Here is an 18,655-nt window from a genome sequence, read left to right on the forward strand (position 1 = left end):
CGAAACCTGCATGCCTGAGAGTTGGCCAGTAATGGGTATATATAATGATGATGACGATGAGGTAACAAATGCTTGAGGAAATAAAACAAACGCCTTGCAAATATAAAAATTGTATTTAATTGTAATATAACAAATTCTCACTAAATCAGCATTCAGGCACTAAGTACATTGAATTCACATCACATCACAACGCCTCCGTATCATCATGAATCATTCGACAACTTTACCAACAATGTAAAGTCTTACCAAATTCACCATCAATTCCTTACATAAATAGGTAACCAATAAGATCACAAAAAATTTAACATTCTATCACTATAAGTACAAGCATATAAGTAAACATAACCATGATTGAGTTTTTAGATCGAAAAGAATTATCAAATTAGATCGAAAATAATTATCAAATTAAATTAAGAATTGTATTTGACTACTTAAAATTAAGTACTCAGTACTAGCACCTTAAAAGATTTAAAATGAACGCTGAATTGGCGTAAGTTATACCGTATTCAATACGTCGCATCATAGAAAAATAAAGTAGAGGTCACTGGTCCCAATAATTATTAATCCCCTTATTAATAAACTCTGTTCAAACTGAGGCGAATTAAGCGCGGGATGCAAGACGAAAGTTCCTCGCGCCCATAGCGTCTATTAACTTCTTTTGACTAACTCGTAAATATAAGAAAGATGTTGCGAATCGCGTTTGCGGGCTTTTACTTTGCTTAACTTTAAACCCATTATTAAAAACGAATGTCTGTAGACTACTTATCTGTAGTCGTAACAAAACTTCACTTTTTATCCATAATTCTTAACATAATTTGTCCAGTTTGATCAGACGTTTAAGGGTGTCATGGAAAAAGAGCGTTGATTGTCTTACCAACGTTTCTGAGATTTTTGTTTTACAAATAACTAAAAAAAAAGAAGTCATAACGCTACTACCCTGAGAGAATGGAAAATGAGAAAAAAGATGCTGCGTGAAATAATAAAGCAAAAACTCGCCGATTTCAATGGTATCAAAGTATGTATGTATTACCATGTATTACCAAATTTTATCTGAACCCTTTCTGCAATTTTAACATGAAGAGGTGAAAGAATTGCCCCTTAAAGATCTATTGCAAAGGAACCGTAAATTTTTTCGGGATCAAAAAGGGATGTTGTAAAAATCCCCCCAAACCTTTATACCGTCAAAGGCAAGACAAAAATACTTCTGAATAAAGAATTTGCAATGTGTTATAATGAATAGATTAAGCCGTCAACGCTCTTTTTAAACGACACCGACAATATAGAAACAATGGATTTCGAAAATTCATATCGCTTTATTAACATTTAATTTAAACTTTTGTTAGCGCCACATCAGCCTTCATTTATACTCTTATAAATAATAAATATGTTACGGTCAGTGTGATAAAGTAAGTTAGCATTAATAACTGTTAATTTATTAACAATGTACCGAATAATTATAATTCTCAACTTATTACTCTGTACGTAACATAAATGATTAATTAATTGTTTAATTTTTAGGAACATTATCTTTCGAAACTTTTGAGCGGTACATAGCCTCAAAATCATAGCAATTGTATTAAACGGCACGAACATTAACTTGTATAACAATTTATCACCTACTCTTGCGGCACCACACGATCGCACTAAATTACCTTGCTTATAAAATATACTGTACCTGAAGATACAGGTGGTATAAAAAACTTTTAAATAGATCCATGTTATATCACGTTTTTGCTATGTTCTTTGACATGAATCAAATTGTTGCAAATAATAAAAATATTCATTAATTTAAGTACCTATTTATTAATATTGTCTCACAATTTATTTATACATGAAGTATCATATTAAATTCTGCAATTCTTTGAATTCTACAACAAAGACGTACTGCAATTAGTAATTTATCCGGTGCCGCAAATTTAATAATAACATTATAAATACATCACTTGTCCTTTGTAAAATTCACATAGTAAGTTTGTTTCGTTAACAACTACTCTATATAAAAAAGATACCAGATCAAAATACCTTATCATTTAGGAGATTTCACTGCAATAAGCAACATTGATATCAAACGTAAACAAAGAAGAACAAAATAAACCTACAGTCAATTAATATCAATGATAATAATTAATTAACTGCTGTTTGGATGGACTTGGCTAAGTAGTATAAAATATGAATATATTATTCATATTCTTTGAGAAAATAAACTCACAGATTCTGTATAAGATCACTGGATAATGCGAAACAGTAACTACAACACTGATTTCTCTGTTTCTTCTGCATCTTTAGAGTGTTTTTTGTTATAGGCCTGAAAAGGAAAAGATATATGAGTTACCCATTATATGTCTCAAAACAAAATCAAGCAAGACTAAGTTAATTTTCAAGTTACCACATAATGCCAATATGTCAGAACAGTGATAGCCTAGTGGTAAACATTTATTTCTAGTTATTTCATTAAAAAATTGAGCAGTCTATAATTTTAACAATATATTTAATTTAACTATTTGACACTGACATGACTGTCAGATTTGACATTCTTCGATGTGGGTGTTTGGATTTTTAATGTAAATTATTTTCAAGTGATTGTTTTTGGTTTTTTTTTTTTAATTTGACGACTACGCTTTCTTTGTACCAATCGCGGCAACAAATCACCAAGCATGCTATCCTATTAAAGTCTATCTTTTGTTTTAAGTTATCAGTAACGTTTAAATATTTGCTTAGAACATGCTATGTCATGATAAATTACTCTATGATATACATGACATGATACTCAGTTGTATCAGCGGTTATAAACTGTGTTCGCGCAGTTTACCTTCTCTGTCGACAGATGGCGTGATCACCCTCTGGGATCGCGCTATCGTACCATCAGTACACATGCCGATTTATGTATAGCTTAATACGCTTTAATACGCTTTCATACGCTTACCTGCATAGCTACTCTAGCCAAGGTCTCTGCCATGGCGCGGCCAGTTTGGTCCACCATGCCGCGTAAGATTCCTCCCTCCTTTTTCAGTAGCATATGTGGGTGATCGAACTCCACCATTTGCCCAGCATCCATTACTAATACCTACGAGAAATTACAACTGCTTAAGAAACTTCAGGCGACATTTTAAAATGTTTATACATGGAGTTTCCGGTCAAACATAGATGATACAGTTTTCCTTCATCAAATTGTATGATTTAGCCCGCAAGTAATATAAAAGACAAATTTCATTTAAATTATTTTTCATTTGACAATCTAGTAACTTTTATACTACTTCTTTTATAAGTGAACGTAAATAAATTCAATGTCACAAATGCATTATGTGGTTTTTAAGACACCTTTTTAGCTAAAATGATTGTGTATAAAATAATCTAGCAATCTAAACAATATATCTATGACAAAGTATAATTCTGCAGAACCAAAAATTACCAAGAATTGCGAAGATTGCAAGAAGGTTCTTATAACTATTTTGAATTTGTTCAATTGCCTGGAGAGGAAGAAACACTATTTGTTTGTTTTAAACATTATTTCGATTTCTCTTTTATATTATGGTATGCTCTCAAGAAATAATAATAATAATAATAATAAGTTTATTTCAATTAACAGTTACACAGCAAATTAAAAATAGTACAAAATAAGACAAACATAAGGCAATGTGTATCATGAAACCCAAATTCGATAATACTGCTATAGTGCAAGACTGAGTCGCAGTTATTATCGCCTGTCTCTGGAGCGAGAACCATACACTTAAATTAAATCTAGTGAGATTAATAAAAATAAAAACCGAAAAACTTTTTGAATTAAATTCAATTGAAAGCATTGATAATACTCAATTTTTTTTTTTCTACATTTACATAAATACATCAATAATTTTTTTTTTTTTTTTTTTAAATATAATTAATTGTACTTAAAAAACTAAATATGAGTGTGTGCGTGCGCGTGTGTTTATGTGTATGTGTATGTGTATGTGAGTGTGGGTGTGGGTGAGGGTGAGGGTGTGATTGTATGTATTATTGAATAAGGTTTTCAGTCTCATCATAAGTTAGGTTAAGAAGCCAATTCGTTAATTCAATTTTACATTTTCGTGATGTTAATGAGTAAATGGATATTTTTTTATTAATTTTGTTATAAAGCATTGAACTTATGAAGTAAGAGTGGCGACCAGCTAAAGCGGTTCTGCGTGGTTCAACTTGACAAATCCTATCAAACCTACGCTTATTTTTAACAAACTCTGAATCATAGGTAGTATTGCCGTGCTTACGAAGAGTAATTAACAGCACGTATAGTTTGCGTACCGAAAGAACCCTGCCCTGCTTATATAATTCAGTGGTGGGAAAACGTATCGGTTTCAGCATCATCACTTTCAATACAGACCTTTGGGCCCTTTCCAACCGAAGCATTATAGTTTTGCCGGCACCTCCCCAAACTGTTATGCAGTAACCAAGAACAGATTGCACGAAAGCAAAGTATATAGATTTTAAAGTGTCTATTTTGGCTGTATTTCTGAGATTTCTGAAAATATACATTGTCTTTCTAACTCTGGAGATAACAGATTCAATGTGATCATTCCATGTGAGGCACTCATCAATAACCACACCAAGGTATTTGATGCTTTGCGTACGCGCAATCCGGCTACAGTCACAACTTTTATCAAGTGGGACAGAACATCGATGAGCACAGATTGAGAATGAGGCAGGCGGCAAGGAACGCCTTGATCCAAATGTTACAAATTTTGTCTTTGAAACATTGACTGTTAGTAAGTTGCAAGACAGCCAGTTTATAACATTAGCCAAAGCTAATTTTAATATAATACGTATAACATGATATAGTAAGCTGTAATTCACTAAGGGCGTGACCTAATTGCGTCGAAATTCATACAATTGTCTACTTTAGGCTATGGTAGTCGGTCTTATTTTCAATGAAGCCTGTTAATTAATCTAGACGCTAAACGGGAGAAATTGACAAAGATCCATCAAAAAATTACCTTATCGGAATCCATAACTGTATGTAGCCTGTGTGCGATGGTAAGGACGGTGCAATCGGCAAATTTATTCCTTATTGTAGTTTGGATCAAGGCGTCAGTTCTGCAAGAGAATATACAAATTTTAATAATTTTCTACCTTTAGCAAATTACACCTTTAGTTAATTAAAGAATCCGTATGCTTTAATCAACTACTATATAGTTGCAATAGATAATGTTCAATGAAATGTTTCACTTGATTTTGGTTTCTCAGTACATTTTTGAACGTATGCGCTCTCCATGATTTCACTGCTAGAGATTTCTCTGGTTTTTTAGTGAACAATCATCATCAACAACAATTCTGGACCACTTCTGACCACTTTCACGAGCTTCCTAGAACGTTTATGATAACTCAGGCATGTAGGTTTCCTCACGAAGTTTTCTTTCATCTTTAAAGCAACTGATATTTAAATTGCTTAAATTAAAAACTCATCAACATAATTTCAAAAAGTCAGGGGTGCGTTCCGGGGATCGGACTCGGTTCCCCAAAAGGAGGACTGAAGCCCATATCAACACTTTTTAGAGAATGCTTAACCCTTTTCCTGTATCTGTCTAGATTTAGTTTCCGAATCTAGGAAGATCCAGGCTTGTAACGTATACGGCATCTTACACTTATGTAATATGGTCTATAGGAATAAAGAAAGATTGGACTTTGACTTACTGAGGGTCGACGTTAGCGGTGGCTTCGTCCAACACGAGCAGGCGGTTACGACGCACAATGGCCCTCGCTAGGCACACCAGCTGTCTTTGACCAACTGAAAAGTTGCCGCCGCCTTCGGACATCCTCGAACTGAGTCCCGCTGGTAACTCCATGACTGCTTCTTTGAGCTCCACCTACAAATTAGCGTCTCCCAGTTAACTACGTCTTAAGACACACTGACAAACAGACCAATATAGTAACCAGCCGATAAGAAAAACGTGTCCGTTGACGTTGTTTTGCTTTTCATGGAAACAGTGTTGCGTTGTTTATGTTCATATGTCTGCAGTTGCTCAGCTGTTCAGTTTTTTAAACAAAAAAGGTATCATCACAGAAGATGAGTAGCCGAGGCGGTCTGTAAGCAAAGCTCTGCGCTGTAATAATCGCACGTAATTTCCAGGACTTTGGTAGCATACGTTTGCTAAGCTAAGTAAAGCTTGTACTCTTGATTGTTTAAAAATGATGACGCAGTTTATAACAGTTGTTAAAATTTATAACAGAGACGATAAAATGCAAGTTAAGTGGTCAAGTTGTAGTTTTTATTAAATAAATAAATTACAAATGTAGAATCGCTAAATAGGTCAGGTAGGATCGAGCGGTTGTGAAATCAGATCCTTTATTTATAGTTTTCATGCAAGATTTTGATACATTAAAATATCACAAGGGTTGATTAAATTCAATTATTGATTTGCTTCACTTTTAGCTGGCTCTGGTAGCATCGCGTTGAATGAACCTCCAATACTCGTGTCCTTTTGGGAATAAATGTTAGTTTTCATGATTTACGATTGGCGACGTCTGTATTCAGCTTTTCTTTTCTCAGACTGTGTATTAACAATAGCTAGAGCCGCTGACCGCTTTTACGTTAACGACTGCTCGTCGAGCTCACGTAGCGCGTTGTCCGCTATTTGGACTGTCTTGCGCGCCTCGCGTGTGTATGTTGCGCGCTCATACACTGCTGTGTGCGAGAGTCGCGCCTTTCGTCGTGATGCGCATGTGCAGTGCGCATCTGTTGTGCGCGCTTTGCCTGTGTGGATGCGCTGCCATGCGCATTTTTTCTGCGCACTTTGCGCGTATAGATGCGCTGCCGTGCGCACCTGTTGTGCGCGCTCTACGCGTATGAATGCGCTGCCGTGCGCATCTGCGTGAATGTTTTGCGCACTCTGCTGGCTTCCGCCCTGCTGCCGGCTGCTGCGCCAGTGTTGTGCGCTCTGAGGAAAGCCGCGCCGTTGCACGCGCGAGATGCTAGCGTTTTGTTGGATATTTTGTAGCCGTTGCTGAAAGTTGTGATCCACTTGGCATGCTACCTATGTACAGTATATGCGGCCCCTCTCTGAAAGTTGTGCTGGCATGCTACGCCGCATATACTGCGCATAGCGCAGTATATGCGGCGCCTCTGCCTGAAAGTTGTGGTGGCATGCTACCTATGCGCAATATATGCGGCGCCTCTGTCTGAAAGTTGTGGTGGCATGCTACCTATGCGCAATATATGCGGCGCCTCTGTCTGAAAGTTGTGGTGGCATGCTACCTATGCGCATTTTATGCGGCGCCTCTGCCTAAAGGTTGTGGTCCGAATACCGTGGTCAGATGGACGCACGCGCGCTAGTTTTGAGACGTCTCATGGGTGATAGAGAGACCCCATTTTATTTACATGTCTAGCCAATGCTAAGACTTATTTCGAATTTCGCACAATTACCAAAACGTCGCTGTAGGTCGATGTATATTCCGTAGAATAGCGGCTAAAATATATAGCGGTTTGGGAACATTTTTACTTAACAGGAGTTGCACGCGGACTAAGTCGTGAGGGAACCGCTAGTATAGATATATGTAGGTACCTCTTCAAGAGCCCTCCAAAGCACCTGGTCGGGATATTCATCGAAGGGATCCAGGTTGTGTCGCATGGTGCCCGAAAACAACACTGGCTCCTGGGGGATTATGGAGACCTGGCTGCGCAGCTCGTGGAGACCAAGGGTGGAAGTTTCACGACCATCGATTATAATTTCACCCTCGATCTGCGCTAACCTAAAACCAAAATATAAGAAGAGTTTGTCGAATACCGAAACATAGTAAGGTCAGTGTCAAATAGAAATTGTACACTTTGTTTTTAAAGATCGAATTCTTCCCAAAACCTATTAAACAAACACATTGTTCAGAAAGTTTGTTGGAAAGTGCGTTTGTGTTTTGAAAGGTAGTTTGTAAAAATGGTATGTTTTGGGACTTCATTACCTATACAAACTGCTCCTTGCATGAAATGGAGGCACAATTTATGACTCGAAAGTATTCATTAGTGGTCAGTTAAAATTTTAATAAAAATTTCGTTAAATCTAATCAAATAAACAAAGGGCAATGCCACAGAGTAACAGGGTCCTGAATATTTACCCAAGTAAAGTATTTAAATCTTTCTATTATAGTGTCTCAAGGAAAATAGATTCGGCACGGGTTGTTGGCACACGTATTTAAGCAAGATGATATAGAAAAAAGTCTATTTACTGTCTATTTAAGTATATTACGTGTGTACCGACCGGTACCAATATTTGAGCAAGATGATATAAAGAAATCTATTAACTGTCTATTTAAAAAGTAACAATAACAACTCTAGAACCAACCAACCTGAATAGAGCATTTATGAGCGACGATTTGCCAGCACCTGTTCTTCCTACAATTCCAACTTTCTCTTTCGGTAAAATTTCCATGCTGAGGTCTTTAAGCACGGCCGGTTCTCCGGGAGCGTAGAAAAGGTAGACGTGCTTGAACTCGAGTTTCCCTGCTTCTGGCCACGAGGGTGGTGGTTTCTTCTTGGGTTCCGACTCTAGGGGAGGTTCGGATTCGATGTTCGAATATTCCTGTATTCTGTAAAAAAAAAAAAAAAGTAAAAAAAATTTGATATAGTGGTAAATTATATAAAACAAAGTCGTGTTAGTTACACCACTTGCAACTCGAGAACGGCTAAACCAATTTTTATGATTATTGTGTTGTTTGAATTAGCTTCGTCCGGAATAGGATAATAAGTATTAAAATTTTCATTTGTATCGTTTGTAACAAAACCATCCCATTTTATAACAAAACTCAACTCACAGAATGTTGTCTATGTTTGTTTTGAAAATACCGTAAAACGTCGAAATCTTAGTTAATCGGTCTACTTGTTTTGTGCGAGTTTCAGGAGGTTTCAGGAGTTTTCTAAGAGTATTATAAATATTTTTGTGCCGATTTTATTACTAAAAATACCGCGACCAAGAAGGTCAACTCTTTCCCGACAAAGCCGTTATGTAATTAGTTTATTGCATAACGGATGCCCGCGTTCTTCGGCCGCGTTTAGTACGGGTTTTTACTAATTCCGTGGGAACCGTTTGTTTTCTTGGGACAAAAATGTCTATGTGGCTCCCCATCCTTTCATCTAACTCTATGCCAAAAATTAAGTTGATTGGTAGCTTATTTAGGGCGCTAAGCAAGGACAAACAAACAAAAACGATTTATTAGACCGGTTCATCTTCAATGCACTTACCTCTCAACACTCGTCATCTGATTCTCCAGCTCGGTAGACTGCCTCATTCCCCACTGGAACATACCAGTCAGCCCCATCGCTTGCGTGATGGCCAGACCAACGTTACCGCCGTATTCCTCTGAAAACATGTAGGGTTTTTATATCGTACACATGTGTCATACATGTGATATAGGTGCCGTGTGGTGACGGCGGTTCAGAATTAAGTTGCCACTACCCTCCTCCTCCCACGGATGTTGTACGAGGCGACTAAGGAATTTTAACCATGTGGTGACGGCGGTTCAGAATTAAGTTGTCACTACCCTCCTCCCGCGGATGTCGTACGAGGCGACTAAGGAATTTTAACCGTGTGGTGACGGCAGTTCAGTCAGTCTGCCCAGCGTGGTGATTAAAGGCAAACCTTCCCTACTACGACAGGCCTTTAGTACAGCAGTGTACTGTTATAAGCTATCAATGATATTTATATAAATACAAGCGGACCTCAGCGCCATCTGTCGGGCTAATTTGTGAATCTAAACCATCCAGGGTGCCACCCAAACGCATACCAAAAAAATCATTGAAATCGTTCCAGCCGTTTAGGAGGAGTTTAGTGACATACACACGCACACAAGAAATATATATATAAGATAGACAACGTGTAAATGAAAACCGAAATAATACTTCACCGGCTTTAGAGGTACATTATGAACTGTCTCTAGAGACTCATCGGTGAAACCGAAAACCGAATAGTTTTCAAGTAAACCACTGCCATACTTTTTACAGAAAGAAATCAAATACAACATCACATGCAACATTACAATTTTGTGACTCCTGTCACTGTATAAGGTAAGCGTCGCGTAGCAAAGGTGCTATGCGCGTGTCTGTCTTTTATCTGCAATAGGGTCATAAGTGAAAAATGTTTTGAATTGGTTTGTATGGAAAAATAAATATGCTTCTAATAATTCGCTTACACGTTGTAACTCAATTGTATATCAATTATATATATTTATATAAATTGTATATCAATTTTATATATTTATATATAATTGACATACAACGTTCAGACTACTTCAAATTGGTCCCTATCAGGACCTAAAGATGATATTATATTACGGCGTTAAAAATCGTATGTCACGTTAAAATGTATTCAAAACTTACCATTTCCGAAGACGAGGAAACTAAGTGTAACCACAGCGATGTAAACAACGCATACAAGGTCCAACCAAAATCCAAAAGCACGGGAGCTTGCAATAAATAAGTACCTGAAACAATAACAACTTATATGAAATATATGGGCGACCGAAAATATTTTTTTTCCAAGAACTTAATTATTTCAATAAACACGTAGGGCAAAACGTTAAATATATATAAATATTCATCTTATAGGTAAAGCTAAAGTGTAAAAAAAAAGTACGGTTACGGTCAAATAGATCACGACACAGGCTTTACCTAGTGTGGGTACCAACGGTTTTTTTTAAATTGTTTAATTTTATAAACGATTTCTCAGTTGAATTTATTACCATTATATTAATATCATTAATCGATCACTGAGACGCTTGCAATAGCAGACAATATCGCCTTAAAAACCAAGAACGGAATTAAGTTTTTTTTTTTAATAGTCATTATTGACGGACCAAGCGGATGGCCAACCTGATGGTAAGTGGAAAACCATCGCCTATAAACAGGCAACACTACACAGGGCATGCAATTGCGTCACGCAACATGCCGCCCTGTGTCCATCAATTTGGGCAACCACTTTAAACCGGAACACAGCATTGCAACAATGCGGCAGAAATAAGCATGACGGTACTTTCCCGGACGAACGAACGAACGAACTGTCACAAAAAGCACAACTACTATATTATATAAAGTTATATGAAGTCAATAAAATTAAATACATATGGATGGTCTAAGAAAACAAATTTTAATGTCATGCCACCTTCTGTTCTACCTCAAATATATGCTAATCTGCAGCCCATAAACAAATGTTGATGTTAAGTGACTTACCATGCAGAACTATGGAGATCCTGGTGGTTATCGAATTCCCTTATGAGAGCCTCTTGAGCACCGAAAGCGCGTATGGTAGTAATTCCTTGTAGAGACGCGTTGAGATGGGAGAATACGGGACTACGTGCTGGCGAACAAAATCCATATAATATTATCTATTACGTAGTGGAGAACAGTGCAAAAGTAAAAAAAAAAAAAACAAATATTTCAATAGTTATCGATTCAGGTAATATATAATATAGGAATACAAGGCCAACCGACATAAAAAAAAAGGAAATTAATATTTAAAAATCAAAAACACGTTTTATTAGAACTACAATATTTAAGAACACTGTTTATATACTGAGAGAGAGATTTAACGAAGGTATTTCCGAGCGAAAGGTTTGTTTGTTTGAATACTGTATTGCAAACGCACATTTAATAAAAAATAAGGAGACGCAAACGCGTAAGACACTTAATCTAGTTTAACTTAAGGTTGTTAAATAAATATTATTTAAATTTATTTAATATCAAGTTATAAGCTCCCAGTATGCAATAATAATTAATTTATATAATAAACAAAACCAATGCAAAAATTAACAATGGAATAGCTTTATTAATCCCGTTTGTTTTCATGGGACAAGAAATAGCCTTTCCATAAACTCTATGCCAAAAATAAAATCTTTTGGTAACGAAGATAGGGCGGAAAGTAAGGACAAACAAAAAAACTTGACTTTTGTTGATGTCGAGTCGTTATGGTGTGTAAAGACCATTCAATACAGTTTAGTCATCGCAAAAATATAATGTCCCATTATGTCCAATAACATCAAATATTTCTGTTCCACAGAAAAAAATATCCGGAACTAAAGTAAGAATGAATGCGAGGATATAAACCAATAATTCATAATGACTTATAAGAATCTTTCTCTTTTTTGATGCTAGCTTTTGTCTGCCGTGTTCGTTCGTGTTTATTTAGGGTTTTTTACAAATCCTATGGGAACCGTTGGTGTTCTCATACCAATACTCTAACTCGTCGGAGTAGAGAAGGTGTTATTTCGTTATGGTGTGCTAATACCATTAAATACAGTTGAGTCGTCACAGTTCACGCGCATAAATACTATTACTGCTATTGCATATTAAATATAGCAATATTTTTGAAATCGGTTTCTCTTGGGTTTCCTAATCCTAAGGTTGCCTGGAAGAGATCGCTTCTAAGTGATAAGGCCTCCTTTTATATCTTACTTTTTAAGTTTCCTCTTGTCGTGTGATTTGTTTCTTTTTCTTTTTGTTGTGTACGAATAAAGTGCATAAATAAATAAAAATAAATAATAAATAGCTAGCATGGCCTTTATGTTAATAAGAACTATTCTATCGCAAATTCAACGTCACTTCAAGGTTACATCGTACATTCGATCACCACGTGTCAGAAACGCATTATTTTTAAGGTCAAAGTTTATCCACTATTTTGACTAAAATGGGCTCGTTAAATCTTACTAGCAAGCGGCACTAATAGGCACTTAAGCCTCAGAGATGACTCACTCACACCCTCGAGGCGCTTGATGCTGCGGCTTGACGCCAGGTAGAAGATGCGCAGGCCGTAGAACACCAGCCCGATGGCCACCGTCGGCAGCAGCAGCCAGTAGTTCACCACACCTACCACCACTACTATACCTATAAGTGACAATCCAATCTGGAAGAAGAAGAAGAAAAAGACTATAAGAGAACCTTGGGAGCTATTGTGTTTGAATAACAAAATACACGTATACACCCGTTCTCTTCCCACGGTTGTCGTACGAGACGACTAACTAATGCCCGTTTTGGACTAACCTAGGCATCGGCTTAATCTAATGCCTAATGGCGATGTCTATCGAAAAGAAAACGTGTCAACAACTCCTAGTCGATCCCTATTAGTAAACAATTGATGTATGCTTAGGAATCTTCTTAGATTAGGCGTTAGTTATTTAGGCGTTACCTTGATCGTCGTTAATAAAAACGGGCATATGAGAATATAATAGAGAACAGGCTCCTCTATACTACTTCCATCTACTGCGTTCACAAACCTGTCCCAATACGGTGATAAGTGATGCAGTATAAAATGGTAGCGGGTGTATGCGTTAGGAAGTGTGGCAGTCATGTTGAACACCCATACAATTAATCGGTTTTTAGGCGACATCGTACCGGAACGCTGAATCGCTTAACAACACGTCTTTGTCGGTGGGGTGTTAACAAGCAATGGCCGATTGCTCACACCAGACCATTCCCAAGTTGACCCCGTGCAAGTGGGCCGGTAATGTGTTGATATAACGGGGCAAGGGTCTCTCGAAATGAGAAGGGCGCAATCCACCACGATGGCCCAGCCCAGTTTATAGAGAGCTCTCAGTCATGCAGGGGTTTTCCGTCACCGTTCAAGCAAGTGATTTTTTCATTGCTTTAAACGCAGGTAACTTAGAAAAGTTAGTAAACCGCTCTCATCAATCACGAAATAGTAAAATTCTAGAGATTGTAAGCTGTTAAATGATGTTGAAAAAGAGCAATCTGCTGGGTTTCTTGCCGGCAGCTCTTTTGCCTTCCGAACCGTTACAGTCACTACGAAGAAACTGACTTGACGTTTCAAAAGTGCTTATAAACTAGACCTATTTGAAATAAATTAAAATTTAATTTAGTAGTGTATGCTGTGACTTGAACTCGGCTCCTTGAAGTCCTAGAAATTGTCCTATCTCCGCTTCACAAATGTAATAGATCAATTAATACACAAAAGGCAAACATACCTGTAACACATCCAGTAAAGCAGACGGCAATACTTCATCGACGGCCCCCATGTCTTTCGAGAACCTGTTCAATATTCTGCCGGACGGATTTGTATGGAAGAACCGCATGGGCGCCCTAGTTATGGAGGCGAACATGTTGTTGTGCAGCCGAGTGGACGCACGCATCGCCATTGAGAAGAACATGAACGAGCGAAGTAGCGATATCACCACTAGCGCCACTACCATGCCTGGTTTAACAAAATAAATACCTGTCAACTATGGATATTATTACATACTTGCGTGGAAGTAGGTAAAGATAATAAATAATTTAAACACAGACTATTTACTGGCATATGTTGAATCGTAATAGTTAGTTACAAGTAATACAATTTTCATAATATATCATGGAATTCCGCCTGGATGGAATATTAACGCCTGCTCCTCATTATTGTACAGAAGCAGGCGTTAATATTTCATTCAGGAATAGAATAGTCACATTAAACTCATATTGAGTGCGTTGTTAAAAATATGTAATCCGCCATTTTTGGCGGCGGCCATTTTGTACTGATTTTCATCGAACATTTCAAAGAACATTTATTGGATAGAAGCAGGCGTTTCTTTGCGGAAATCAATGATATATTATGACCTTATAATGAATAATTTATTATTTAAATATTATTCATTGTAAAGTCGACATCTCCTGAGGATGCTCCTGTTTCGGAGCGAAACGTGCGTAGAGGGTACATTGCCGAAGATCTGTTTTGTGTGGAGTATAACGATTTAAGAAATTATAAATTACACCATACAGATTCTTCTGTTTTCGCGGAGTATAGCAAATTAAGCTTTATTTTCATATTTCATGGTATAATATTTATTTCCGAAGTCGTTTCTTTGGCACTAACATTTTATCCATGTTTAAGTAAGCACTCGTTTGCTGTTAATTATAACTATTCCAAATTTCAATTAGAAAAGCGTGTTTAGTTTACTAAAATATGAAGTTTCGGTGATTGATTGTTTATATTACGAGAAAAACTTACCACTGTAGATGTATATGCATTGGTATCTAGTCAATCCGGATTTGAATTTTGCGTTTTCTAGAAGAGCATCAGTAAAGTTGCCCGAGTACATGAGTGGGTCCGATATATTCTGCCTGTCAAGACTGACCATTTCTGAGCGTGGATGATCTTCTTCCTCGTTTACCCTGTAAATAAATGAATATATTTTTGACGGCCAATTGGCGTAGTGGGCAGCGACCCTGGTTTCTGAGGCCGTGGGTTCGATTACCAAATCAAATCTCTGTGTGATGAACATGAATGTTTTCCAGTGTCTGGGTGTTTATATGTTATACAAGTGTTTATGAATATTATTCATTAAAATATTCATCAGTCATCTTAGTACCCATACTACAAGCTACGCTTACTTTGGGGCTAGATGGCGATGTGTGCACTGTCTTAGTATTATATTTATAAATTCAGTACATTAATCACAGAATATGGCTATAACTCAGTGGTTAAAGCTTTAACCTTGATTTCGTGGAAACACCTCTAACTTATTAGAGTTATGTGCGTTTTTAATTTAGGCAATTAAAATATCACTTGCTTCAACGGTAAATGAACGTAACTTAAAAAAATCGTTAAGAAACCTGCATGCCTCAGAGTTCTCGTGTCGGACAACAGCCTAAACCCTTCTTATTCCTGAGAGGAGAGCCGCACCCTGTAGTGGGCCGTGGGTTCAGAAATACAAATAACAGTTAAATTACAGAAATACAAATAACCAACCAAATGAAACCTATAACATAAAATGGAACCGATTCGCCGTCCGTCAAGAAATTAGAAAATATTTGGTTTTAGATGGAGCTACAGGCAATCTTAATTCGTAAAAACAATATTTTCCATTGCAAATGGTGATAACAATATTGAAACTGATTCTCACCAAAAACTGGTCCACCAATCTGAGCCTGATCCCAACAACTGTGCAAGGACAGCCACCAATACCATCAATGTGACAAGTAGGGGGTGACCACTCGCTCCCAAATATGCTCCGTAGACTTTGCCCGATACAGCGCCCGCTGTACGCATCTCTGCTTCCTCTCTCCCGCCTTCGGGAGGTGCTGTTGCTGTGAGGTTGTCTACTGAACTCACCTAAAACAAAATAATAAAATTACTAGCTGTTTCTCGCGACTCTGTTCGCTTTTCATGTGCGAAAGAGTACCATGTGCCTTATCCGTTAGGATTAACATTGCACGCACCATGAGATAGTCTACAATTTTGTCATCCTATTTGTATGAGATTCTGCGTTCTATGGAGTTGTTGTCTCACCGGGAGACGTGTCCGAAGAAACTCAAAATGTTGAAAGACGTTGCTTGATCTCGAGTTCTCGGATAATGGAAATATTGGTGCGAAATTCGCTCCATGAGACTCCAAGCCAAAGACGTATGTCTTTACTAAATGGTCTAAAGTTTAAAATGTTATTATTCAACTTTAAAAAGTCTAACTCACAGAATGTATGCTCATCTGTCTCTTCCGAAAGCTTCCCTGCAGTACTGACTCCTCGTTGTCCAAGTTGGACTTATCCTCGGTGGCCGGTTTTTCCTCCTCTGCCTCGTCCCTTGCGAGTAAAGTGGCGAAGTCCAAGCCGGACGCGCTGAGGGTTTCAAAGTCACCAGCCGCAGCTATCGCGCCGTTCTTTAATATGATTATCTGTGGTAAAACACGAAGTCATTTAGACGTGGCCGTTTGAGCATCACACAGAGTGCCGCTCAAACGTTTCATTATTATCATCCTTATCAACTTATTAGCAGCTCACTACAGGGCACGGGTCTTAACTCATTTTCAGAAGGCCCACCACGCATGCCGAATGCAGCTTGTTATACTTCACGCCTTAGAAATTATTGTGGACAACTCTCAGGCATATAGGTAACGCTAGGCTCACGATGTTATCCTTTACCATTAGCGCAAGTGATATTTGTTTGCTTAAAGCAAACATAACTTCGAAAAGTTAATTTGCTCGCTGGGGATACAACTCATGTGCAAAAAAATTACGACAAAATCGTAACAAACATATAAAAGAAAAAAAAGGACAAACTCCTTAAAACTAAAAATGTGAAAGTGTGGATATTTGTTATGCAATCACCCAAAAACGGCTGATCGGATTTGGATGAAATTTGGTATGCATGCAGCCTTTGACGTGGAAAAGAACATAGGCTACCTTTTATCCCAATTCCTCAAGTAGTTCCCGAGGGAAAATTTAAAATTGTATACGAGCTAAGCCGCGGACAGACAGCTTTGAAATTTGGTATGCATCTCACCTATGCTATGGAAAAGTATTTACTTTCAATACCGATCTCTCGAGCGAAGCTTTAAACCCTATATAAGTTGCGCGCAGAAGCTAGCATTTAATAATGTCAATAATAACTCCGCCTTTCTGGTTACAGCGCCCTCACAGGGTTCCATTTCATATGTATACGTTAGATTGACATTATCTTTTGATAATATAATAATTATGTTATCCTCTTATGACATTGCAACGGAAGTGGAATTGTAATATAATAAATAAATAACAATATTATTTAGCATCCGGTACCTGCTCGACATCTCGCAAGAACTGCAGTTGGTGAGTGACGAGAACCCGCGTTGTGTTGCGCAAGTAGCCCACCACGCACGACTCGAACAGATGCCTGCCCACGTGGGCATCTACGGCTGACAACGGGTCGTCCAGAAGGTAGATGTCGGCGCGTTTGTACACAGCGCGCGCGAGTGATATGCGTGCACGTTGACCTGTACGTAAATTTGATACGCATTTTTAAACTGAAGCGTTGAGTGCTCGTAGTCGCGGTCGTAGTCACGTTCGCGATACGATCACTATTAGATATGGGAGGCGGTATGATACGAAATTGTTAGATATGCATGAGACATGAGCTAAAAACGCCCGGGACTGCGAGAAAATAAACATGAGTTAACAATTTATGAGTTGTCCAGTTTTATCTTCACATTTTGCGTGCCTTTCCCTTTCAGCAGAAAAAAGACCTTTTAAAAATCAGACACTAAAATAGCAATAAGGCCGCCTTTGCATGCCTACAATTCTTGTTGTTGTTATTCTATATTTTATGTATATTCTGATGTTTGTGTGCAATAAAGTATTTCTTCTTCTTCTTCTTCTAATATTTTTAGAAAGGCCTCGAAGGACTTGAGCAATGTACGTAAAATAAATTAGAAAAAAAAATATATAATATAGTGACCGTATCACCGCCTATATTTTTGAAATACTCTATTACACACATAAAATAAAAATGTATATATATATATATAAAGCATTATATATATATAATATAATGCTTTATAAGTTTTGAAACCTCAAGTTTGTCTATTTATAGTACCTTCTACTACCGGCAAAAAACTTAGCATTTTTTATCAGCATCAACATTCTACATTTCAACAATAATTGGTCTAACTTGTGTAAATAAAAGCGTAGGGGACTTTTTCAAGAAATACCTCCACTAAGACTGACTCCTCTTTCACCGACTACAGTCTTGTCTCCGTGTGGCAGTAACGTGAAATCCCGGTCGAGTGCACATCTTCGTACCACCGTGTTGTACCTTGGCCGATCCATGGGTTGTCCGAAAAGAATGTTTTGTCGGACGCTTCCTAAGACAGAACAAAACATTTATGAATGGCAATATAAATGTTATTCTTGGCAAAGTTAAGTCGAATAAATAATAATAAAATTTTTCTTCAACAATGATATAAGGTTT

At 37.5% G+C, this 18,655-nt stretch overlaps 1 protein-coding gene across 3 annotated transcripts in view; it reads right to left on the bottom strand.

Annotated features, from left to right (window-relative positions):
• Positions 1–93: 93 nt before the first annotated feature.
• The window catches only part of LOC120637623 (multidrug resistance-associated protein 4-like), a 67,456-nt gene continuing 48,894 nt past the window's right edge, over positions 94–18,655 (bottom strand). For all 3 annotated transcript variants that reach the window (XM_039909529.1, XM_039909528.1, XM_039909527.1), the window contains 16 exons: positions 18,396–18,548; positions 17,488–17,681; positions 16,404–16,604; positions 15,838–16,046; positions 14,943–15,106; positions 13,927–14,153; positions 12,698–12,848; positions 11,180–11,306; positions 10,331–10,434; positions 9,197–9,314; positions 8,305–8,544; positions 7,530–7,716; positions 5,662–5,834; positions 4,965–5,064; positions 2,924–3,064; positions 94–2,305 (listed from right to left, as the gene is read on the bottom strand). In XM_039909529.1, the coding sequence (XP_039765463.1) occupies positions 2,249–2,305; positions 2,924–3,064; positions 4,965–5,064; positions 5,662–5,834; positions 7,530–7,716; positions 8,305–8,544; positions 9,197–9,314; positions 10,331–10,434; positions 11,180–11,306; positions 12,698–12,848; positions 13,927–14,153; positions 14,943–15,106; positions 15,838–16,046; positions 16,404–16,604; positions 17,488–17,681; positions 18,396–18,548 (2,546 nt within the window). In that variant the 3' untranslated portion in view covers positions 94–2,248. The remainder of the gene's footprint in view (positions 2,306–2,923; positions 3,065–4,964; positions 5,065–5,661; positions 5,835–7,529; positions 7,717–8,304; positions 8,545–9,196; positions 9,315–10,330; positions 10,435–11,179; positions 11,307–12,697; positions 12,849–13,926; positions 14,154–14,942; positions 15,107–15,837; positions 16,047–16,403; positions 16,605–17,487; positions 17,682–18,395; positions 18,549–18,655) is intronic.

Source organism: Pararge aegeria, chromosome 4 (genome assembly GCF_905163445.1).
Source record: "Pararge aegeria chromosome 4, ilParAegt1.1, whole genome shotgun sequence".
Classification (NCBI taxonomy): domain Eukaryota; kingdom Metazoa; phylum Arthropoda; class Insecta; order Lepidoptera; family Nymphalidae; genus Pararge; species Pararge aegeria.